This window comes from Silurus aristotelis (genome assembly GCF_946808225.1).
Source record: "Silurus aristotelis genome assembly, chromosome: 14".
Lineage (NCBI taxonomy): Eukaryota > Metazoa > Chordata > Actinopteri > Siluriformes > Siluridae > Silurus > Silurus aristotelis.
Genome location: NC_139587.1, coordinates 16246719 through 16271471, shown reverse-complemented (window position 1 = coordinate 16271471; position 24753 = coordinate 16246719). Strand labels below are relative to the sequence as shown.

The following is a 24753-nucleotide window of genomic DNA, read 5'->3' as shown; positions in this document are numbered from 1 at the left end:
GTTCACTATATAGCTTTTACCCTATATTTATACAGCAGTTAATAAAATAGCACTTGATCCAAAACATCCTATTCATTATTTAATTTTTTTTAATATACAGACGTATATTGGTTACTCAAGCCATGAAACTGTAGTGTGTGTGTGTGTGTGTGTGTGTGTGTGTGTGTGTGTGTGTGTGTGTGTGTGTATGGGAAGGTGGCTGTGTGTTGTTGGATTCAGCCTATTCCATTTCATTTTGAATTTTCTATATTGAGTTATTGAATTAATAAAATAATGCCAGTGGAAACATTCCGCTGCTACATTTAAATTTTTTATTCATCACTTTATCCATTTAAAAAAATCAGTGCAGATAAACAGTATCTCTGATTAAGGTGCTCTCTCTCATTTATATGTTTTGTGTTAGTCTCAAGTAGGGATCCAAAGGTTTTTTCCTCGTGTAATAATAATGAATAACTCTTTAGCTATGACTGTCTTCTGAATACCCATTTGTGCAATTTTTTTTTTTATATCTTTATGCATACTTAGTACCCATGATGCACACAGCCCTGGGGGTTTTAAACACAAACACAATTCATTGAGTTATGTCCTTTTGGGGGCTTGGAATAACCTAGAATTGTTTAAAAAAAAAAAATTAAAAAAAATTCCCCAACATACAAATACATCAATTTTACAACCTATTAAGTGTCTATTGGTCTATCGGGGTCATGTGTGTTTTATGGGGCTTATAAAAAAGAGTGAATGCAGTTTCAATTGCATGCATTTTTATCTTCTTATATTATTAATAACCTAATAACAGACTCAAAAAAAATTTTTTTAATCAATGTATAATCATATTAGCAAAACCGAAACATGATTATGTAACCTTGATTTATTTATTTATTTTGTTTGTTTATTTATTTCAAATGGTGTATGAAACAGATACTTGTTATAATCAACATTTAAAAAACATGTAATATTTAAATTAAATTAAATTAAGTCTAGAGTCCTTCGTTGTTATGAAGCACAGACCTAATAGGGTTGAAATATGAAGAAAAGATTGGCTTTGGTATATGTAAGTTTAATCATTGCAGTAGCATAATGGTTCATATATTAAATAGTTATCTCACATAGTTATTAAAAAATATATATATTTTTTATTTTTAAAATCGATTCTGTGGAATATAGCCTAATTGGGACATATATGGTGGGAACCTTTTATGATAAAAGCATTGCAATGTTAAAAATGAAAAGGAGTGTTGGTATTTAACTGCCATAGAATATTCAAACACACTGAATTCAATGTCTCTATATGAAAATGATGGTAAATATGAAAAAGAGGCCTGGCTTCATGTTTCTTTAGTCAAAGCACTATATGGTGGAAATGAGCATTGGAAATGGACAGATACCATCTTTATAATGCACCAAGAAAGTGGTGAGATTGTAAATAAAAAAATCACACAAAATAAAACTGTGTTAATGGTACTGTTTTTTTTTTTTTTTTTTTTAGTTTTTTTTTAGTTTTTTTATTAATAAACATGGAAAACAGTCAAAATAATTTTTTGCAGTTAAATGAAATGTTTTGTGGTATAGAAAAGGCACTGAATAGCAGAAATGACTCTCCAGGTATGATCGTGAATTAAACAGGATCAAAACGCAACCCTCAGTTCTAGTAGAAAATGTGCTCACAAGATGAGTTTTTTTTTTTTTTTTTGGCCAAATCCAGACTGAAGAGAATGAATGGTGACCAAAAGATAAATCTGTAATTGTTGCTCATCCACAGTAGCTGATCTGTCCATCTAGAGCTCCTGTGAAATGTAGGCAGACCCCAGGGAGCTGTCAGCATGATCAAGCCTTGTATGGCTTTGGCCATGAGTTCGCAAGAGTGTGTGGTCCTGAGTGGATGGAGCTGTACCACCCTGTCCTTGCTCCACCTGCTCTGCATCCATCCTTAAGCTCTGGTTTCTTCCTTCTCCCTCACCCCCTTCTCTCTGCCCCCCACTGCTACCATTCCTGTGCATATCCCAAGATGATCTAAGCTTGACAGCCAGTGCCAGCACATTCTTCCCCACAAACACTGTGGATATCCTTGGGTCCCTGTACCAAAGTACACCCACAGCCCTCAGCCCCAGTGTCATCACATTAATGGCAAACAGACTTAGCCAGGGGTACACAGCTTCCCTGTGTGCTCGCCTCAGTCCTGGAAGTGCCAGCTCGGTGAGGGAGACACAGGGCAAAAGAAGTAGCAGCACATAGCAGTAGAAAAATACAACACCATCAACCCATAATGGGACTACTGCACCACTCTGAGCCTCCTCCCACAAACCAGCCTGCAGGTCCAGCACATCTAGCAGGTCTAGTGCAACCCAAAGAAGCCTGGCACGTACTTCCTGCTTCCTATGTGCCGGTGTTACATGCTCAGCTCCCGTCAGTACTAGAAAGAGCGAGGGCAGTCCCACGGAGAGCAGAAGAGTGAGGGTCTTGCGTGCTAATGGGTCAGCTGGCCGGCGTTCATATCTGTAGTTCTGGCACACAAAGAAAAGCTTGAGCTCCAGCAAGGACAGAAACAAGAACCAGAGAGCGCTGGCAAATGCACGGCGTGGTGAACGAGCCTCTGACGCCACGCCGGCTGAAACAAACCGAAGTGCCAGCAGGAAGCCTAGATCACCAAGCGCCACTGCTGTGCATGCCCATGTAGCCGGCCAAGCCCTACTTCCACGCCCCAGCATGCTCTGTTCCAGCAGATAAAGATCAAGCACAGCCATTGTGCTCACAGTCACCAAGGTGGACAAACACACCTGGGGTGAAGGTAACATACCTGGAGTAGCAGGAGAAAAGGGACATGGTTATAATGTAATATTGCATCAAATCTACAGGGATATTTTTAAAGGTTCTAGGGCATGTAGTTTGAAGTATTCCTAGGTATACTAATAAGCATAACATTACAATATGCTAAGGACAGTGAATATTTGTGCAAATGTCTGGTATCTATGCATAGTAAATGTTTTAGTATTCATTTAAGTGATTATTTTCTGTAATAGGCACTTGACTCGTTGTCCCTGTGGCTAGATTTATTGTTTCAGCTTTACCTAGACAGGAGCACTGTTACTGTCCATATATAAAATTAAAGAACTGCACATGCATGTGATCTTTTCTTTTGGAGATTTTTATAAAGACTGCGTTGCTTAGAATTTGTCGAAACAAGTCTCAAGATTTCTGCATAGGGCATACACTAATCACTGTGTTACTGCCTTATTTTTTATTAATTAATTGTTTTATATTTAATACCAGGAATGCTGGTAATGCTTGTTTTCTGCTGGACCACCAGTCCTTTATGAAGGATAGCACTATCAAAATGGCTTTTATTTTACAGGGTCATTCTCTGACACTGTACAACTGCGCTGTTTTGCAGATGCACATAATCTTCAACACTGCCAAACAATAATACAAGATGTTATTACATGATCGTATAGGCACTGTACCTTTTTCTTTAAAGAAATGTTTCTGTCAAGGACACTGTTACTCTTCTTATTGACTTGTATGAAGAAATAATTGTGATCTTTACAGTCAAATCAAATGCATGCATCCTCAGCCAATTGTGTTCCATGGCCAATTGCCTTTGAGAAGTCCATCAGGCAGCTTTGGATGCTAGGAGCTGACATGATCAATGGCATCCTAATATGAAAATCATTAGCATTTAAGAAATGTGGTAATGGCATCGTTATGAATACATTATCCATTGCAGAGATTAATTAAATCTGTCCTAATGAGGAGACTCGCACTGGATTACAATACCTCATGCAACTACATATATTATTTTAAAATACTCAGGTTGGCAATGATATGAGGAAAACCAAGAATTAAACAGCGAGAGTGCTATTAGCAAGGGAAGGAGAGCGAGAAAGCGAAAGAGAGACAATGATTCATTCCCTTGGTTTTTACAGAGCTAATAAAATGTTAGTGCATGATTGTGATAGTTCATAAATAAGTCTGGGGAAATGAGTGAAGTGGTTAGTGACATGGTACCGAATGAGAGACAAAAGGATACAGGAGACTGCTGAGGGTAAAAATATGGAATACCAATGCACAGGAATAGACAAATGTATTCAGTCCTAGGGAACTGTATGAATAAAATGCATTAATACATCGCATGGAGGAGATGAAGATGTTTAGTACATGACCTCGGATTATTCGTTTTTTTTTTTAACCTTTGTGTCTTAGGGGGAAAAAAATAAGTAAATAAAATAAAGACTTCCAGAATTGAAATAAAATGGCATTTCAAAAACCCCTGTGTCTATCAGATGTAGTATTTTCAACTCTAATCTTCAATGCCTGTGGTATTAAATTTGAGCATCACATGTCTGTTTGATGGGTCAAGAGATTTTATTTTCTTCCAGACGCAACTTTCAACCTGTAATTCACTTTGATATAAATACTGAGAGTTGGTTGAAAACCCTAAAAACATCAATAGCGCCTATAGGATTCCAGTGTGCCCTGTTTTACTGTGAGCATGAGTAATGGCTTGGAAAATGCACAGGTGGATGTGGGTTCACAAGTGTGAGCTTGCATGCATTATTCAAGCATTGATTCTCTGTTGGCTTTCCCTTCAATAAAAACGACCTGTCTCACATGAACTATGTAACAATCGAAACCGAGGTGCTTTCCACGGTTGTTGAGTAGAGCTCTGTGTCCATGTCAAGACCATAAGCACAACAGTGTCCAGTGCTGTGAAGGGTTGGACTGGTGTTTGCAAATTAATCACATCATATTCTTAATATAGTAGATTTATAACCTTGATCTTTTGAGCATTACAAATGTAATCAGACTTTTATTGCTCAGATATCAAAGGCATGGTCTGGAGGAAAGTATACTACAGAGATTAGTGATGCTTTAGGTGGGCATGCGTTTTCTCTGCGGTCTCCTTTTGCTGTTATGACCAGGTTTAAACATTTCACTGTAAACTTTTATTGCAAACTTTGGATAATGAAGCAGCGGTTCATGACTTAAAGTTTGTTGCATTATTGTAAGGAGGTAAACAATTTACACAAAAATAAACAAGCAGTGAATTTTTGCACATGTCTCTGTGTCTGTATTGCAATAGATTTGCAATTACCTTCCTTGTGTTTTTAGACGAATTCGTCCAGGATAGTTCACTTGCTTCAATAAAACGTCGCGGTCGCTGCGCTTCGATCTCACCACATACCGGTAAATCCAAAGAAGCCATTTAGGCTCCGCGAACGAGCTCAATAGCTACATTGTCAAACCTCAAATCGAGTGCTAATCCTGTCTGGATAGTGGAAATTGTCAGGGTTTTGCCTTTTTTTTTTTTTTTTTTTACTGTCTCCTACCCAACACGCAGTCCGCGGACCTTTTTGCGTGACACCGTTTTTTTTTTTTTTGCCCGAACCTCGCGCGTGCGCTTGCCGATAGTTCTTTTTTTTTTCTTCTTCTTTTTTTCTTTCCCCTCAGGTTGTGGCGCGCGGTCTCACCAGCTTGACGCTCTCCTCTGCTGCTCTGTGCACGGCTCGGTGTTGGGGGTTTAAGTCGACCAACGTTGCTGGATGAGAATCTGAATCTGCAAAGATATAAAAAAAATATATATATAAAAAAAAAAAGTTAAACTCCCACGATAAGCCGGCAAGATGCGCTTCCTGGCGCGGGGAAAATAATATAATGAAACGCGCACATCGCTCGAGTTTATGATTGCGGCGTGTGATTTGTAGGCAGCCTACGTGCACGCGCCCTCCTCTCCTCCCCTCTTCACCCCCCCACCCCCCCCTTTTTTTTTTTTTTTTTTTTAGGTTCGTGTCTCTCTCTCCAGTTCTCACTTCTGGACAAATCACTCGAAATTACAGGCGGGCATGTTTGAATTGTCCGTGTATTCGTGCTGGGAAGGCACTAGTCAAGTGTTATGGTTTAATTCAGTCATAGCCACAGTAAGTACATTTGCAAGAGAAGAGATCACCGATTTTCTCGTCATCAGTCTTACGTTATTAATTCCCTCATTATTTTAGTTGTTGACATGCTGCCAAGCTTTGGTTTATATTTCTTATTTACTACCATAGCTGAATCGTTTTACCTTTTCAGGCTCCTGGTAATTCGATGTCCTCATTTGAACAATCATTTCTTTTTTCCTAGGCATATTTGATGAAGACCTTTTGGCAGCCTGGAAATGAACCGCTGCTCCAACGTATCACCTTTTTTTACAGTCTGGGAATAGTGTAGAATTTATGAGAGAAGGTGATTTATTTTCAGATGCAATTTGCACAGCATCATAGAATGAAATTGAGCATGATCTTGTTATCCGTTCCCTGCTCTTGTTAAGTGCTCTGGCATGCCAGTTTTCGTCTTCTTAACATATAAATTCAAAAGGATCTCCTGGCACAATCTCTTTCATTCCTTCTCTCCCTCTCTCTCTGTGCATGTGCACCATTTTCTATACAACCTTGCACCTCATCTTCTTGTGGTTGCAGGGGTCATTTGAGTGTGTGGTTTAATCAGACCCATGGAGAGAAAAGGGGGAGGCCAAGTCATCTTTCTTGTCACAATCATCTGTGTGCTTCACTGATTTTCACAGAGAGATTTTCTATTACCCAACTTCAATTTTTCTTTGGCCTGCCCCCCTCCTCTGTTGCACACTCAAGCTTTCTGTCTTTAGTCCCAATGGGTGTCTTTGAAGGTCAGTCTGAGCTTGAGCTCTGTCTCACTTCCTCTCCCTCAGCATAAGAGAAAAGAGAAAACGAGGGCAAAGAGAAGTGGGAAGGAGGGAGTTGCAAATGTCCAGCGTTGCACAGTCATCACTTTCTCTCCTGACAGAAACAGCAAAGTTTGGAAGGACGTGAAGGATAACTCTGAAGTGCCGAGGACCTGATTGCTGCCCAAATGTCCTCCAGCACAAACAAGTCTCAATCCAACTGCGTACTCACATACCCAATAGCCATCTGTCACACACAGTAGCAGTGAGCTGCCACCACACACACACACACACACACACCTCATTTACACACAGATGGTCTACCTGTGAAAAAATAAGGGAAGTCCAACACGATTGCATCTTTGATGTGTTGAGCCAGTAGTTTCTGAGTCGAAACCTATGCGTTGTCCAAACACATTTGTTTCAGCAGTCGATCTCAAAAGATTTTGTATTCAGCAGTCAGTCAGCCAAGTGTTGGTCAGAGAACTTTCTCCAGTACATAAATATGTTCATCAGCCAATTAGACATTTTTTTAATCAATCTCTTATCATGCTCAAGTTTAGAAACTGTACCATTTGAGTTTTGTTACATGAACCTTAATTGCTGGGTGTCCACTCTAAGTTTGAAGTGTTGTATTGGAGACAGGGAATTTAGTAGTTTAAAGTTAATCAAATGCATGCCTCTCTGGTAGGGAGAAATGTGATAAGACAAGGGATACTGCAGCAAATGAAATTAGGAAAACAGGAATCAGGGTAATTAATGAAAGTGCCTCACATTGCACAGTTTAATTAACCCTGTCCCTGATTATACGCTGCCATCCTCTGTCATGCCAGTGAATTACCCATATTCGCATGCACGGCTCAATTAGTCCTCTTTCCTGCCAAAAGTCTTCTATTAAACTCATGTACATGTCCTGTTTTACACACGGTTCCTTATTCATATAAGTATATAGTAAATCTTCCCAGGCCTAAAAAAAGTGACATTTCTTTGATTCACTTTTGCAATGTCTAACCTCAAATGTCATATTTGGTCATTGTACCATCAATCTAATCCTTTCCTCTGTTATTATTTAGTGTCTAAACACATTTCTATGCTTCTACGTAAGTTTAAGTATTAATGAGCTCTCTTGTTCTTAGGGACTTACCAGTAGTTATCATCAGTGTTACTTTTTCTATTACTAGGTACTATTTACATTGCTTTTCAGCTAAAGTTTTTTTAATCGCTCCTTAATATTATATAAGCATTATATGGATATCATACTGTCAGTGTGTATATTCATGCATAGTGTTGCTTGAAAGTTGGTGAACCAACTTTAAAATGTTCTATGTTTCTGCAGAAATATGGCCCAAAACATCAGATTTACCCACAGGTTCTAAAAGTAGGCAAAGTGAACCCAATCAATCAAAAGAGACAAATTATGTTGGTCATTTATTTGTTTAGAAAAATAATCCAATATTACATATGTGTGTGGCAAAAGTATGTGAAACTCAGTTAGTTCTATGCAGTTAGTTCTATGGTAAAATTAGAGTGCATCTGTTTTCAATGAATGGGACAATTAGGTGTCAGTGAGTGGCCTTTTTAATTTAAAGAACAGGTATCTATCAATGTCTGATCTTCACAACATGCGTTTTCAAAGTGCATAATGGCATGAATTAAGGAGATTTCTGAGGATCTTCAAATAAGAGTTGTTTTCTTATTACCTTTGAAAAGGTTACAAAACTTTTTTTGAAGAAAGTTTTAAAGGATTTCTAAGGACTTCTGATCACACCAGAGTGAGCAACCTTGGTTGCAAGGAGAAAGCCTCGACTCTCAAAAAATTGCATTGTTGCCTGTCTAAAGTTTGCTAAGGATAATGTGGACAAGCCAGAGGACAATTAGGGGGGAAAAAAGACCAAAAAATATATATTTTTTTGTTTTTTTTAACTAGAAGGATTATGCTTGCATAATAAAAATACTGCATTCAGTTTTAAGAACTTGATCCCATCTGTGAAAATTGATTGAACAATGGTTTTGGAATTAAACCAGTGAATTCTAAAGGACAATGTCAGGACATCTGTCTATGAACTGAATCTTCAGGAAAAAAATGGGTCATGCAGCAATACAATTACCCCAATAAGTCATGCTACCATAGAATGGTTAAAGAGGAATGAGGTTAAAGTTTTGGAATGTCCATGACAAAGTCCTTGCCTTAATCTAATAGACAGTTATGGAAGGATCTGAAGTAGTGCTGCAGCTTTTGATAGCAATCGCGTATTCTACTGATGAGTCCATCGATTGATCGAATAATCGGATGAGAAGTACTTTTTATTCATCAAATATCAATACTAAATATGCAAGAGAAAATAAGACGCGTCTCTTAAAATGAAAATTTTTATTGCAAATAAATCTGTGGAAACTAAACCCATTTTATGCATTTAATTGCCATATTACATCAAAATGCAAATATAAATATATAAATAAAAAATCATAAATAAAAATCAATCTCAAGTTACTTTTAAAAAGGTTAAAGCACTGTATGGGGTTTTCCTTGTTTTAGTTTGAATTGTTCCCAAACTTTGTAAACTTTTGTGTTCTTTTGCCTGAATCGTCTCTACGCCCCTTGCTGTTTTTTGTCTATGTTCCTCCATTTTTTAAATTCTGCAGCATCTTCTGTGTTACCTGTCTACTGGTCTAATTTATAATATACATATATAATATAAAATAATATAATATTTGTGATTTATAAAAAATAAAAAAATAAAAAACTTGACAGGAGAAAGTTAACACCTGTAAGTAATCTCTGAGCCCTGCGTAAGCACAACGTGGAAACACAGAAGGGGAATTGGTGACACACATATAGCATGCATAAACTTAACGTGAAAAGTGGCGTACGCACAAAACTGGAAACATACATGAGCTTATAAATAAGACCCCAGAGCGGTCCAGAGTTTAGCAGGTGGTGTGCCAGTAATAATGAACCACGGGGAAATGCAGTGCTCCATGTGTAGTTAATAAATGGAATAAAAAATTTATAATTTGCAATATTCTTTTAGACCTAATCTGAAGCAAGCAGTTTATGTAAGAAACCCACCAACATCCCAGTTCTGTACTGAGGAATGGGCTAATGTTATATATGTTTACTTGCAGATGTTGCTCTACAAGGGGTCACACCAGATAAATAAATAAACAAATAAACATTGGGCTTACTTTTGTCTGTTTACATGAAATTCAGATAATGATTTCTGTAATTTATGCTGAAATAAAGAAAATTCAATAGGATTTCATTCTTTCCATGGTCATTTGTCAGTATTGATTAAATGAAGCTGGCAGGTATGTCTGCAACTGACAATGGATAAAAAAATAGCAGTTCATTTTTGTTAATTAGTTTATATACAGATGTAGAATTCTGTGTTGGTGTTGATCATACACATAACTTTAGTAGTGTAAAAAGATTTGGATTAGATTGAATTAATCCTGTGAGAGTAAAGATTTATTACATAAATCTGTGTCTGTTAATTCATTGTGCTGCTATTTTTCTAATTGTAACATTATCTCCTCCAGTGGTTTTCTTCATCAATTACATCTTTTGTCTTTATGAAAATTGCCTTATTTTCTTATCAGTTAAATCACTCGTCATTTAGTTCAATCGTTCGTTTAGCTACTTAAGGTAATTAGAAAATGTTTACAAAAGCTGTGAAACTCTGTTTCCAGTTGTGACTTTGTTACTTTTGTTACAGCTTTTTAAAAGGCCGCACATTAATTTAAAATGGCTATTAAACTGCCTGGAACTGCCTGTGCCTTCAACGGATTAAATGCAAACCTAGCCAATAGAGTATTCGGACTGACTGTTGTATAAATATATTGATCAGCCATAACATTAAATCCACCTTTGTGCTTTCAAAATAGCAGTGTACCTGCCGATGCATGGACTCCACAAGCCTTTTGAAAGTGTGCTGTGGTCATCGTGATAAAATAAGAGTTTAGCAGCAGATCCTTTAAATTCTGTAGAAACTAGGAACTTTCTCTGGAAAGTGGGGCCTTCATTATTTGGATTTGTCTGTATCACATCACAGATACTCGATCAGATTGCAACCTGGCGAATTTGAAAGCCAAGTCAACCTTGAGCTCTTTGTCATCTTTCTCAAAGCATTCCTGAACAATTTCTGCTGAATGTTCTGGCATATTCTATGCAAACCAGCATTAACATTTCTGGGAATTTGTGCATGAAAATGGCACCCATGACAGTTGACAGTTTACCGGTTGTCCTTTATTGGATTCCTTTTGGTAAACACTAAACGCTGCATACCAGTTTTACCAGTTATCTAGCTATCACAATTTGTCTAAGGCAATCGGATCCTAATGCTTTCCAATTTTTAGTGCTTCCGAAAACTGACTGCTTTCTTGCTGCCTAATGTTTCCCACTTCATGGCCGGTACCATTTTAATGAGATAATCAGTGTAACACAATTTTAATTTTATGGTGATCTGTGTGTGTGTGTGTTTGTGTCTGTTTGTGTGTCTATCTATACTGTTCATTATCTTGAACTGTAGCGGTGAAGGAAACATTTAAATTACAACAGGAGCCAGTATGTGAGAGGCTGCAAAGGAATGATGCATTCTATACACAGAACTCAGTTCCACTTACATTCTTCAATATTTTCTTTGTGAAAATCGTGATCCATTAATATACCTCGTTCACATACTGAAAGAGCTGGCTCTGAACAACTACAAAGCTGTTCATTCTGAAGCTATATGTTATGGCCTAGATTATTTTTCTGTATAAATACACTCAAAGCTTTGCACAGTTTGCATTTCAAATCAAATTTATTAAAGGTAGACTCAGATTCTTTGTTAAATCTTTGAAAGAAAAAAAAAAAAAATAGAACAGCAGATTGCAGAACCAGTTTTGACTGCAAAGTTTGAAATGATATAATTGATTTAGAAAGTTAGGCATGGCCTAGTTTATTTATATAATTTGATTTGTCATTGTCCTCTGCTATGCTTTTCAGAGGTCAATATTAAACTTTAACTTGTGTTTAAAACGACAATCGGTTTTGATGCCAATGTGATCTTTAATCAAACAAAAAAACTTTTGTGGACTCAAAACTGCAAACTCTAGCTTCTACAAAACCAGTCCTGTACTCATAGGACAGAGCTGAGTAATTCAGTGATTATGCTTCACAGAACCGCTCAGTGTTCAGTTAGGCTGAGATTTATTTATTTTTTGTCAGGGGAAAAAATACACTAAGGTGACCAAACTTTGCTTATTGAGAGCCAAATTCAAACTTGATGGGCTGTGGGTTAAAAAATAAATGTTGCATTGCAACAAACTTTATAATAAAATTAAAGTTGCAATGGTTTCTCTCATTTATGATTTGATTATATTTTTAAAAAAATAATTAATTAATAGAAAACATTATTCTGTAATTTGCTGAACTGTTTTGTTTTTAAAGTAAAAAATGTGTAAAATGTATATCACAATAAGAAACAGTTTGTTGTACAATAATTAATGCCCAATACAGCTATTCAGTGACCTCTAATGAGAGACATATGAGAGAATATGATCCTTATTTTCCTAAGTTTTTCTAAATGTCACCCCATCTCCTTTTTTCCCTTTTTGTTTTAAATATGGCATGGCAAGCCATCATGGGTCATCTTTGGCATGCTGGCTCTTGTTTGTGCATCTCTGGTCTATACATTTGATGCTCATACATACACACATCATGCATGCAAACATACAGCACCACAATAATTGTGTTGAGCCTCTAAAACATCTTGCATGTAAGCATTGCTTCAAATATTAGTCTGCTCTAGAATGATTAAAGATCAAAAATTAAAGAAAGAGGTAATGTAGCTGTTTTAAGTTTATCTGATCATAGAGATCCTTTAGGTTCTTGTGGTCCTTCAGCTTCAGGTTTTTAATTGAGCTTAGATCATCATGTTAAAGTTTGATTCTGTGGTTATGAAACCACTCTTTTTGTGTATTTAGTGCTTTTATTACTGCAACTGAGCTGTCACTTTACCATGAGGTCACTAAGTTCAAGTTAAAATTCTATTTTACATACACATACATACAGAGTACGACATGCAGTCAACTGCTTTATACGACTGTCTGACATTTAAGCATGAAAAAAGGAATAGAATATAAGGATAAAAAAAAATAATAATAAAGTAGATAAATAAAGTTTAAACTATAGAAAATATATGTATGTGACACTGTGCTGTGCAAGTTCAGAGTTAAAGTGACAGTCCAGAGTTAAGGTGTCATATAATAATGCAAAAAATTTGTGCAGAAATAGTGAAGACAGAGAGAGAGAGAGGTCCAGTACTAGTTCCTGGTTGTTTCCTGGTTTTAACTCCAAATGGCCTGCGGGAAGAAGCTCCTCCTCATTCTCTCTGCGTTTTTTTTTCAGGAGCGGAAGCGCTTCCCTGAACGAAACAAAGAAACGAGTCTATTGTTGGGATGGCTGAGGTCCTTCAGAATCTTTCTGGCCCTGGTCTGGCACCGTGTGCTGTAGATGTCCTGCAGGTCAGGGAGCTCGGTGCGGATGATACGTTTAGCTGACCGCATCACCCTCTGGAGGGCTCGCCTGTCCTGGTGTTGTTCCCGAACCAGGAAGTGATGCTACTCGTCAGAATGCTCTCAATGGTGCAAGTGTAAAAGGTCCTTAGCACCTGAGAAGGTAGTTTAAAGTCCCTTAAGTGTCTCAGATGGTACAGACGCTGCCGGGCTTACGGGCGTTAAAGTGACAGGACCAAGACAGGTCCTGTGTGATGTGAACACCTATGTACCGGAAACTGTCCACTCTCTCCACTGGGGTCCTGTTGATGTTTAGCGTTTGGTATGACCGCTAATGCTTCGTGCTGAAGTCCACTCTCAACTCCCTAGTATTGCAGACATTCAGGAGAAGATTGTTCTCCTGGCAGCATCTCTCCAGGTAGGTTGTCTCATCGTTGTTGGACATCAGGCCCACCATGACAGTGTCGTCAGCAAACTTGATGATGGTGGTGGAGTTGGAAGGGGACTCAGAACACAGCCCTGGGGAGCTCCAATGCTGAGGGTAAGGGTGGATGAGGTGTGTTTGCCCACCTGTACAGCTTGTGGTCTGTCTGTCAGGAAATTGGAGGTCCATTGACACAGCGGCAGGACCCAGGACCTCCAACTTAGAGGTGAGCGTGGAGGGAATTATGGTGTTAAACGCTGAATTGTAGTCCACAAACAGCATTTTTGAATAATTCCCTTTTCTGTAGTCCAGGTGGCTCATCATTGTGTGAAAAAGATGAGCAATGGCGTCCTCAGTGGCACGGATCTGCCAGTACATGAACTGTAGCGGATCCAGTGTGTCTGGTAGTGATGCAGTGATGAAGTTTCCGACCAGTCTTTCAAAGCACTTCATCACTTATGAGGTCAGGGCTACAGAGCGGTAGTCGTTGAGGCAGGTAGGCTGTGGCTTTTTCAGGACATGAACAATGGTGGACTGTTTGAAGCATGAGGGGACAACAGGAAAGTTTTAATATCTCGGTGAACACCGGTGGTAGTTGGTCAGCGCACTATTAGGTAAACTACTTTGATCAGCACGGGAAACTGGAAGGAGTCAGATCACATGTTCACTAATGTCTTTATGTGAATGTCTGCACACAGTGATTAAGTGATTCGTTGTCATTATTAGCATGAGGTTCAAGTAAAATTTGTCATGTCACTGGACATGCCCACATCGAGTCATCAGTAGTTGCTGTCACTTATGTCACCATATGTCACCTCTTATTAAAAATTAATGATCTGAAAGGGGTACTGGTCGTTTCGTCACTCCATGTTGCTGTATTTGCGAAAGAATCTTCAGAGTGAAGATTACTCTTCTCTTTTATTTTGTTGTATTTTTGGCTCTTCAGACAAAATAACCCTTTATATTCAAAAATGGTACTAGTATATTCTAGCCACATACATTTGCAGTTACAGAAGAAAAAGGCTTTGTTGTGTCATGTCCTCCATAGTGAACGTATCTCGCAGTAAAATTGGCCACTCGGTGACCCCAAAATTTTACTGTGTTCGGCAAATCTGTAGATATGAGCATTCATATGTGCATGTACAAATATGAGCTTTAAACAATATTGTCTCATTTATTTTCAAATTAAATTCCTCTCATTCTGCAGGAGATAAACCGCAATCATTTTTTTTCTCATCTTTTTTTAAATCATCTTTACCAAGGGTGATGATAATTCTGGAGCTGGCTGAATGAATGTTTAATTTAGCAGTTGAAAATTAATTTTGTCAAACTGTACTGAAATGACCTTTCTGGTAAGTTCCTTTACCACTGACCAAACAGGATTCAGGGTCAAACGACATTATTAGTGTCTTTTATAAACAAAAAATTGCCTATGTTTCCACTATGTTATTGTGATCTGCAAGATCTTAAATGTGGTTAATTTGAAATCACAATATGAATCTGGTCAGCATGTTCCTTCTGGTGCCTGGTAAATTAGTAAAGAATGAGAAAAAAGAAAAAAAAAGAAAAAAAAAACATTGAATGATTAAAGAATTAAGATATTTGTTTACTAATAACAAAAGCAAAAACTTTTATTTATTTAAAATGCTGGTTTTAAATGCCATGCATCTTATATTTTTCATCATAATGTAAGTCAGTTGTCCTAATTAGAAAGTTTGAGCAAAAATGAGAATTATTTATTTACATTTTTATACACTGAGGAGACCTTACTGAGTGAAGAAACAATATTTGTAAGAGTGCATTACCATTTTTAAAGAAAATGAAAACATGGTATTCAGAAAATTAGAATGTTTATCACTTCTTTTGCTGTGACATCAACTTTTACTAATTTAATCAGGTATGACTGTGAAGAATCCTTTTTTCTTCTTTAAGGCCATAAAGGATAAATTATAAGAGTCTCAAAATGATAAAGAACTTTAATATTCTTCTGAAGTATTGAGTGAGTTGTCTGAGTGAGTTGTCTAGGGAAAACTAAATGCCCCCATCAAGGTGATGTAGAGCAACCATTTTGTTCTTGACTACTCTTCTTTTATCAGTGACAGCGGGGTAAAGAAAGAATTTAATTGGACTGCTTGACATCAGGATGATTAGATCCCCAGGCTTTTGCAGGCTGGCCTGTCAATTTGGCCAGATCATCAAAGTGAAAACCTTATGCCCTCTATATTAAACACTTGGCATCTCTATGAACCACCACCATGCTTTAGAAAGCGTGCCAAAGAGATCAACTCTCCTTTTCACTCAAACAGTTTTCCAATCTTATAGTGGCCACACTTATGATAATGAAACATCTAAATATCCATTACGGCTTGACTTGACTCGGTTTGGCTTGTGCTCCAGTATGCTCATGCTTATATCACTTTTCCAGTCTCTCCAGTTCCCTACAATGACACTTGTGTGCCTTTCTTATAAAAAAAAAAATCGCTCTATGCTTTGTTTGTCAGATGATTTGTTTAGTAGATCAAACTACCTTCCAATTGCAGTGTTTTGCTTTTCTTTGTAGTTAAAAGGCAAATTAAAAGAAATGGGAAAACATCAGCCTTAAAATCCTAGCCTTAAATCCAATACTCTTTATTGGTGGCTGTTCAGATGAGTCTTTCCCAGTAACCACAAACTTCTATAAAACATTTTTTCATATTTAATTACAACTCTCTCCCCCACCCCTCTGTTTACTCAGCTCTGTTGTTTTCAGCTAAATGAGAGTTTGCTTAGATGCCAGGACGGTTCACATGAGATTGCTGTTAATAAGCAAGTCAGCAGGGAGACTGGATTCAGGCACTTTTGTTTTGCATTTTATTAGCACAAGTTGTTTTTCCACGTTTTTCTTTTTTTTTTTCTTCTCAAATTCAAATGCAACACACCAGCCCCACAGTAATGCCATCTGCCATGAGGAAGATTACTTGGTGCCTGTGTCCAAAAGCATTTAACTCATCCACACCAGTAGTATTTTCGTTGTGTTGGCATGGCAACGCAGCTATTTGGCCATAGGAAAAAAATGTTCTCAAATAATTCTTGCTTTAAGTTCTTCTTAGGTGCATTTTATTACAGTCCAGACCAAGGTTATTTGCCATTATCAGTTTGATGGAAGTTTTATTACTGTTCTTTTGAAAGACAGGGTCAGCATTTTGCACAAATCACTTTTTTTTCTTATATGTGGCCACCACTGAATAAAGGACACTTCATCATGTCCATGAATTTATATTGGTTGCTAAACTGGACAAACGTTTATGTAGTGTTTGATCATGAGAAAAATAAACTAAATGCTGCAAGGAAATGGCTTTGTAATCATCTTGTACAACAAAGATGCTTTAGAATTGTGTACACTGGCTTGTAAATCATTTTTTAAGTCCAAGCTAGTTTTTTTTTTCTATTTCTAAATGATTGTCTGACATTGTTTGATATGTCAGGCTGCCAATAAATCATTTTGAAATTCAGAGCCTACCTTTATTGAAAATCTGACAGCAGGATAAAAAGTGAGTCTTGGCCAACATGGTGCCTTTGGGAAGGTCAGCATAGCTCTCTCTTTCCTGTAATTAAATTACTGATTAGTAGTGGCCTGTGAATTAGAGTCACAGAAAATGCGCCCATGTTGAATTGAAGGAACGGACAAGAAATGGCAGCCAGTGCTCACTTAATGTCAGCTTTACATTTAGCTCTCTATGTGGCATGGAGCAGTAACAAGGATCTCATTTATCGCATCTCACAGGCGTGATGACTGCCATATTCTAAAAACACACACACTCACCCTTGGCCAAATGGACTCCTCCATTCTCCCCCTCGTGTGCTAACAGGCAGCCAAGCATGAACACGCACTTGCAGTGCACCAATAAGTTATTGAGTGATTGACACTCACCACGCTGCCTTTCTAAAGGGTAATTGGTATTCCACAAATGAAAGCCACCATAAGATGACCGTCTGAAATATTCAGTGTACCAGTTCAGATTTAAGGATAGGTGATGAGGCTAATCTGACAAGAATAACATATTTACAGTACACACTGCACATCACTATATAATACATATATCTTCAGTCTTACATTTGTAATGATACCTGTGATATCTCAAGAAAGTCAATTTACCCAATGTATCAATGTCAATATATAGTTTACAGATTTTTTTTTATGTTTTGTCATTCCAGCGAGGGATCCCAATCGGTGCATTCTGTAAGGACTTCAATGAGAAAACCAAAGACCTTAAAGAAGGCATTCCTCTTCCCATCAAGATCAATGTCAAGGTAAAATGTGAACACTTATTATTATAATTTTTTTTAAACTAGTTTTCATTTGATTTTGCATTGTAAATCTGACAACATTGTGGAGCAGATCTTTCCCACGTGGCCTTGGAATTGTGGCAAATGATCACTATCTTTTTTTGTCCCATATTCATTTATCCAGTTTATATGAGTCCTCAGAGATATGGCTCATATTGTTCTAACCCACTTGTTATAAGCAGCCACTGATGCAGTATGAATGTTAAAGTGTAGATTGAAGCTTGCATGGTTATTATGTTCAAATGGAATCCTCGATTTGACTGGAATCAACTGCAGTGCAGACTTTAGAATTTATTAGCTGTCGTAATGCAACGCACATACGTTTCACCTGGTCTGAACTCGTCGGATCTTCTTTATTATAGAATATTTGCCAAAGATGCTGTTATCATTTCAGCTCTTGGAGTTAATACTGGTAATGTACTTGCTTCAGTGCTTTGTAGAGTAATGGAAGCAGCTTGAATGATTTGTTTCTTGGGTGCATTAGGAGAGCCTTACCTGATGCCTCTTATTTGGCTGACCCACATCCCCCACCCCCTGCAAATGTCTCTTTCTGTTCTCGTCTTCTTATTTTTGACCAGGCTAGTACAATAATATAATAAACAAAATACAAGCTGTCTCAAGATTTTACAGAAAGATGGATTCGTATACGCATAGCTGCATATGGAATCGATGCCAGAGTGGCAGGCTGAGAAGCACAATGCGAAAGGCGTGAAGGATTTCTTTTCATTTCATGTGGGTTACTCATGACAAACCTTAGAGGCTGCATGACTACCTGGAAGCTCCTAAAGCAGGTTCCATTTTCATTTCTTTCATTTAACAGTGCTCAGGTTAAGCACTCTGTCTTACAGCCTCACTGGAAGCGCTTGCACTGCCGTTTCCTGTCTTTTTTGCATCTCTGAAGGAGACATTTCATGGTCTAAGAAACGTAGGCATGCATTATCATTAAGTAACTTTTGACTTTTACATTACATTTATGCCCTATCCTTTTCTTATGCCTGCGTAGCATATCTGAATAAGAATTCTTTTTTCTTTTCTACCCTTTGTTAGTGATCCTGTTTTGCTGTGATATCAATCTGGACTTCACATGACAGTATTTTTGACATTTTGCTTTCGATTTAATCTCTATGAAGGGTTTTTTTTTTGTCAGTGATGGCTGCTGTGAATGCCAAAGGCAGGAAATCAGGAGATTTTGATGTTTTTGTGGTGTTCCAAGTGCAGTAGCTCTCTTTTGACATTTTATGAGGAAATGAATGACAACAATCACTTTTTCCTTGACATGTTTTCAACTGTCTAACACTAGTTTTAAAGGTATACAATATATACCGATTTTATTGTAAAGCTAAAGAGCGAAGTTAAAGAGCAAAGAGCGGAGGGTGTAGAAGAAGCAGGAATAGGCTACTTGGAAATGTCATACTCATTTCTTTCTTATTTGCACTTCTAGGCTGATGTTATAGCCTTCATATTTTTTATTGCCTATTTATTGAATTAAATTTAATATCAAATGATTAATTTTCTTTTCAACTTAGCTAGCATGCATCAATATTTCCAAAATGTTCTCATAATATTGACCAATTATTGTGCATAGTTGCATTAGCTGTTGTGATATCCCTCTAAGCGCTCAATTGTTGTGCATCCATAAGCTTAATTTGCTGGTATAACGCTGACATGGTGCTAATTTGATTTGGTATAAGCCATTTTTCCCCAATTTGTGCAGACAGAAAAATGTTCATACGTTTGAATGGTACTGTTCATTAGGTGGTGTGACATTCAAAATCAGCCAGTTCAGTGATCTTTTCAAACCCACTCTTTATTAGTAATAACCCCTCCAAATCAAACATAAGGATATGAGTTTTCTTGAAAAGGGCTAAATTGTGATGACAACTGAAACAGAGCATCTCTGAAATAGCAAGTCCTGTGTCCCGTTCCAGTATGCAGTGGTTAGTATTTACCGAAATGTGTCTAAGGCATGTCAACTGATAAATCAGTGACACAGTCAAGAGCACCCGAGTTTCATTGAGGAGGCTCTGTAACTGTACCACTGAATGCACCTGCAATGGGCACATAAACAACTGAACTGGACAAGAAAGCAATAGAAAATATATGTTTAAATGAGTAAACTTTTACTCATTTTTTTTTTACTTTTTTTTATATATATATATATATATATATATATATATAGTTAACAGTTAACCTTTTTAAGTAAAATGATCAAGTATTGTTATTTTTACAAAGAAATTTAACCACTTAATTAACATTGTGAAGTTAATTGGGACCAAATATAGTATATCTGATCTGATCTCTGTCTATCTTTCAGTGCTTTCATGCATAGACTCATATACAATGGCAGCCATCCAAGCTTGCAGAAATGATGAAAAGGGAGAGAGAGAGAGAGAGAGAGAGAGAGAGAGAGAGAGAGAGAGATATTGTACAGAACTGTACATTCAGAGTATACAGTAGGATTACTGGTCGGTGCTATCTTGTGTTGTATATTGTCCCACACTGTCTTGTGTTGTCTGTCTGTCTGTACTGTCTGTCTACTCTTTTTTGTCTGCACTGTTTGCACTTGGTTGCACTCGGTGCACTTTATGTAGCTTTATGTTGTGTGTTGTAGCTCTGTTGTTCAGTGTAGCACCAGGGTTCTGGAGTAACGTTTTTACTGTGTACATCTGTGTATAAAGAAATGACAATAAAAGCCTTTTGACTTGAGATATATATCTATATAATCACAGACTTCTCAGTGTTTTAATTCCCAAACTTTTACCAGGCATCTGCACTCCTGTACTCTCACTAAGCAAGAACCAAATTTGCTCCTGTAACGTTTTTTTTTGCTGGGGTTATTTCTTGTTAAACATGAAACATGTCATTAAACATGAGGTGAGATTCGCTGAATGAACACTGCACAAAATGCGGTACAGATTTAATTAGAGAAAGGCTTAAATGTAGGTTTTTCCACTTTAGTTTTCCGGGTCTGGCTTTAAAGTGGAATCAGATTTTGACAAACACAGCAACGTTTCTAGTCATGAAATGTGTTTTTGGAAATAAATGTAAATAACAGGTATATCTGTCTCAGCTGTCAACTGATGGCATCACATGAGACAGATCTTTTTACAAAGTCAAAACAGGAGAAGTGAGTCTTGGGCCCTGTTAGAACCAACAGTTTTAAGGAACTATATCATGAACAAACATTTATTTTAGACCCACAAGGACTTCCCATCTCAATACAAATCTGGGGTTTTTTTTGGCCAGAGCTCCATGGTGTAGTAGGAGTTCTTTTTTTGTTGTTACCCAGCATGAGTAATTTCACTGCTAGTCCTAATTTCTTTCTTTCAAACATTATGACCATGACCATGGTTTACTAAAGACTGGTAAAGCCAGTGAATGTTTTTTTTGTGCAGCCATCTGATCATAAACATCATTTATTTCAACATTTATAAACCTTCCTTAGGTCTTGTGTGTGTCCTTCTAGATTTACTCTGTCAGTGTGGGATAAGTCAAATTTAATGTTGGATCATGCTGTTTTATATCCTAATGCTAATACTTAACCATGACGTTCCACCTGCTGGATTTAATTGGCTTGATGGAATAAATATTCGCAAATGAACCTGGTTCTCTATTTATAACTGTTACCAATAAAAATTTAATGAATATAACGTACCGTGTAATAGCCCATAATGTCAGACACATTTCTCTGAGCATTTCTTGGTCTCATTAACGAAGACTTCTATATACATAAATGTTCCATTTACCAATTGTCATGTCTAATTGCAGCAGAATTTGAGTACTATTTCTTTGCATTTACTTTTTGAGGGATATTCCCATCATTGCAGAAGGCTAGTGAAGAAATATCCCTCCATTCAAATCAAAGGAGGACATAATCATTAACAGCCAAATGCAAAGCAGGCCCTAGGGCAAATGTGGGGTTCTTTTTTTGTAGGCACATGGATTAGGGGAGACAGAAGTAAAAGATTAGCTGGTCTCCGCTAAAGAAGGACCATTTTACTGTGTTGTTAAATTGACGTTGTTGGCTTTAGAGTTTAGCTGGATGGCTGCAGTCGATTCTGGCTGGGATATGATGCCTTGTTGGACTCTTGTGAATTCCCAGCAGTCCCATTAGGCTGTCTGCTATGCGCTCATTGTCTTTGATCCACTCTGTGACGCTTAATCCGTGCCTTAAAGCCTCAGTAGCAGCAGCCCAGACTAGTTTGTGCGTGTGGGGTGCGTAGATGTTAGCTTCACTGGACACATCAGAGAGTCTACAAAAGACTGTTTCAGGCTGTGAATAGCAATTCAATTTTTGCAGGGTTACCTACAGAGTCTGAGGCCAAAGTGTCACAAATAGCTGCATTTGGCATAGGGGTGAACAGTGGTCAGACCTTTTTTAAGGTTTTTCATGTCTTTGAAAGGTCCTACAATCAAGTACTGTAGCTGTGTTGACCATGTTTTAGCATATTTTAGATTTGTTACTGCTGTGATTGTGACTTTATAGAGCCTTTTATGTTTTTCCAACTTTAATGGATGAAATAGCATTGAGTTTCTGTTTTTTTCCCTCCCTGCAGCCAGATAGGACGTATGACTTAAAGATCGGGCAGCCCACTGTTTCCTACTTCTTGAAACAAGCCGCGGGCATTGAGAAAGGAGCAGGAAAAACCGGTGAGTTAGCCTTATTATAACTAAAGCTGTGGTCATACATCGTCATGGCCTTCTTGCAGCTCCCGGTTGCCCATTTGTATGCCTCAGTCTCAGCTTATGTTTTACGAAAGAACAGGCAGACTTCTGATTGAATTTTTTTTGATTGATGATATATTTATGCTGAGCCATGCCAGAAGAAGAAGCAAATTTATTCAGAGAAAATCAGTGGCAAAAAGGTGCTGCACGAAGGAAAGAGAATTGTAAATGTTGTCTCATTTTCCTATATTCATGTCTGTTTCAATTATAGCCTCTCATAGCAACTGCTCTTTTAATACCTCTCTTCTCCTTTCCTTCTGACTGCTCATAAGTTTTCTCTTTCTTCCACTACACCCCTCCTTTTCAGAACACTCGTACTCATCTCATTCTCACACTGTTACACATTTATGCTTTTGCTTTTGTGCTCTAGGGTTTTTTCCTTCTTCCTTCCACTTTTTTTCTATGTCTGACTCTATCTCTTCACTCGTAACCAGCTCTGTGCCTCTGCTGTTCTCACTAGGGCATGAGATGGCTGGTATGGTGTCTGTTCGGGCGGTGTACGAGATAGCACAGGTCAAGGCGCAGGACGAATGCTTCAAGCTCCAAGACGCCTCCATGCAGAACGTGGTGAAGAGCATCATCGGTTCAGCCAGATCACTTGGCATCAAAGTTGTCAACGAGTGAGAAATAAAGTTTTGCCTCTCACAGTTTTACACACTAACACAAAAGTGCATTACTTATGCCAGACTTTATACATACAGCACCATCTTTGCCACTTGCATAATATTAAAACTAGCACTTGGTTAGTATTAGGCCTTAGTATTATTTGTAGTACCTCATTATTATGCATAGTTCCACATTATTTATTCAGCTCATAACTTTCAAAACTTTTTTTTTTTATTAACGTAGTTCATTCATATTTCCATCATTCAAAGCTCTTTAGATTTTTTTTTTCATTCTCATGAAAATATTTTTCGTTGCTCCCTGGTGTACAGCTGAGACTTCAACTCAATATGCACCCTGTTTCTAGTTTAAAATGCATTTTTATAGTTTGAATAATTAATAGTTAAATAAAGATGAGGGATCTCAGCAAGAGCTAGGTAATAGCTTTATGCACATATTTATAGCTACGTTTTTGTTTTGTTTTTTAAGCGGGGGGCCTTACCTGCTGGCGAAGCAGTTTTTTGTTAACTAATCTGCAAACAACAATTTAAAATGGCTTTATGCCAATGTGAATTATTAAAAATTCGAATGAGTATGAAAATAGGACCTCATTACATTAGTTAACTAGGTCTCAGATATCTCTCAAAGATGACATTGTTGCTCCTGGCTGAATGAACCTTGTCACTAAAGCACAACCAGCTTGACTCATCATGCATGCATGAAAGACATTTGTTCTGCATTTCAATGAACTGAAAAAATTTTGAAATTCAAATTTAATGCTGATGTATCTCTCAATTCCACCCCCCCTTCTCCCTCTCTCTCTTTCTCTCATTCTCCACCTTCTTTCTCTGCACACTCCTCTCATTGTGGTATGTCTTCGGCTTGCTCTCTCACTCCTCTCTTGTCATCGCTCTGTCAGCTTGTCACCCGAAGACTACGGCGAGTTTCTCCGACAACGTGAAGAGAGACTGAAGGAAGAAGCAGCAGCTAACATGGAGGCAGCCACAGGAAAAAAGAAATAAAAATAATCCCACTGTATCTGCCTGTTGTTTATATCCCATGTCAACACACACACCTGCATTGTGTAGACAACAGAAATCCTGAATTTACACAAGACCCCCCTTTGGTAATAAAATACTTTTATATTATTTCAGTCGTATTCCTAGTGGTTACTGGAACTATAAATCTCACAACGCTCTTTCCTTTTGCCTATTTTGCTTTCTGGCAAGATAATTTTTGTGTTTATTTCTTCTCTTGTCTTTTTGTTTCTGTCTCTTTGTTTCACTCTTGTCAGGTACAACTGTTAGGACTGTTGAAACTTTTTTCAGCTGTTCAGTTTCAGTGTGACTGTCAACTGAAGCCTCAGATTCTTGCTGTGTGCAGGCAAGAGTGAAACTTGATGTCTTGATGTACCCCATCCACCTCAGCATTTGCCATGCTAAGAAATGCTTTTCTGATCACCATGGCTGAGTTACATTTACTGAATTCGCTCCCTGATTTATACATT

General features: G+C 37.7%; 2 protein-coding genes across 8 annotated transcripts in view; one reads left to right on the top strand and one right to left on the bottom strand.

The window, feature by feature from the left end:
- Positions 1-24394, top strand: part of mrpl11 (mitochondrial ribosomal protein L11) — a 54527-nt gene extending 30133 nt beyond the window's left edge. For all 3 annotated transcript variants that reach the window (XM_083561378.1, XM_083561377.1, XM_083561379.1), the window contains 4 exons: positions 17787-17882; positions 22475-22568; positions 23104-23263; positions 24166-24394. In XM_083561378.1, coding sequence (XP_083417504.1) covers positions 17787-17882; positions 22475-22568; positions 23104-23263; positions 24166-24268 — 453 coding nt within the window. In that variant the 3' untranslated portion in view covers positions 24269-24394. The remainder of the gene's footprint in view (positions 1-17786; positions 17883-22474; positions 22569-23103; positions 23264-24165) is intronic.
- On the bottom strand, positions 1450-5732 carry tmem265 (transmembrane protein 265). 5 transcript variants are annotated; one of them, XM_083561371.1, is made up of 3 exons: positions 5090-5732; positions 3459-3651; positions 1450-2794 (listed from the first exon to the last, which is right to left on the bottom strand). In XM_083561371.1, the coding sequence occupies exon 3, from the start codon at positions 2790-2792 to the stop codon at positions 1776-1778; it is 1017 nt and encodes a 338-aa protein (XP_083417497.1). In that variant the 5' UTR covers positions 2793-2794; positions 3459-3651; positions 5090-5732; the 3' UTR covers positions 1450-1775. The 5 variants fall into 5 exon arrangements, with proteins under 5 accessions (XP_083417497.1, XP_083417499.1, XP_083417500.1 ...); XM_083561373.1 differs by lacking the exon at positions 3459-3651 and having other exon boundaries at positions 5325-5732; XM_083561374.1 differs by lacking the exon at positions 3459-3651 and having other exon boundaries at positions 5466-5732.
- Positions 24395-24753: the final 359 nt, after the last annotated feature.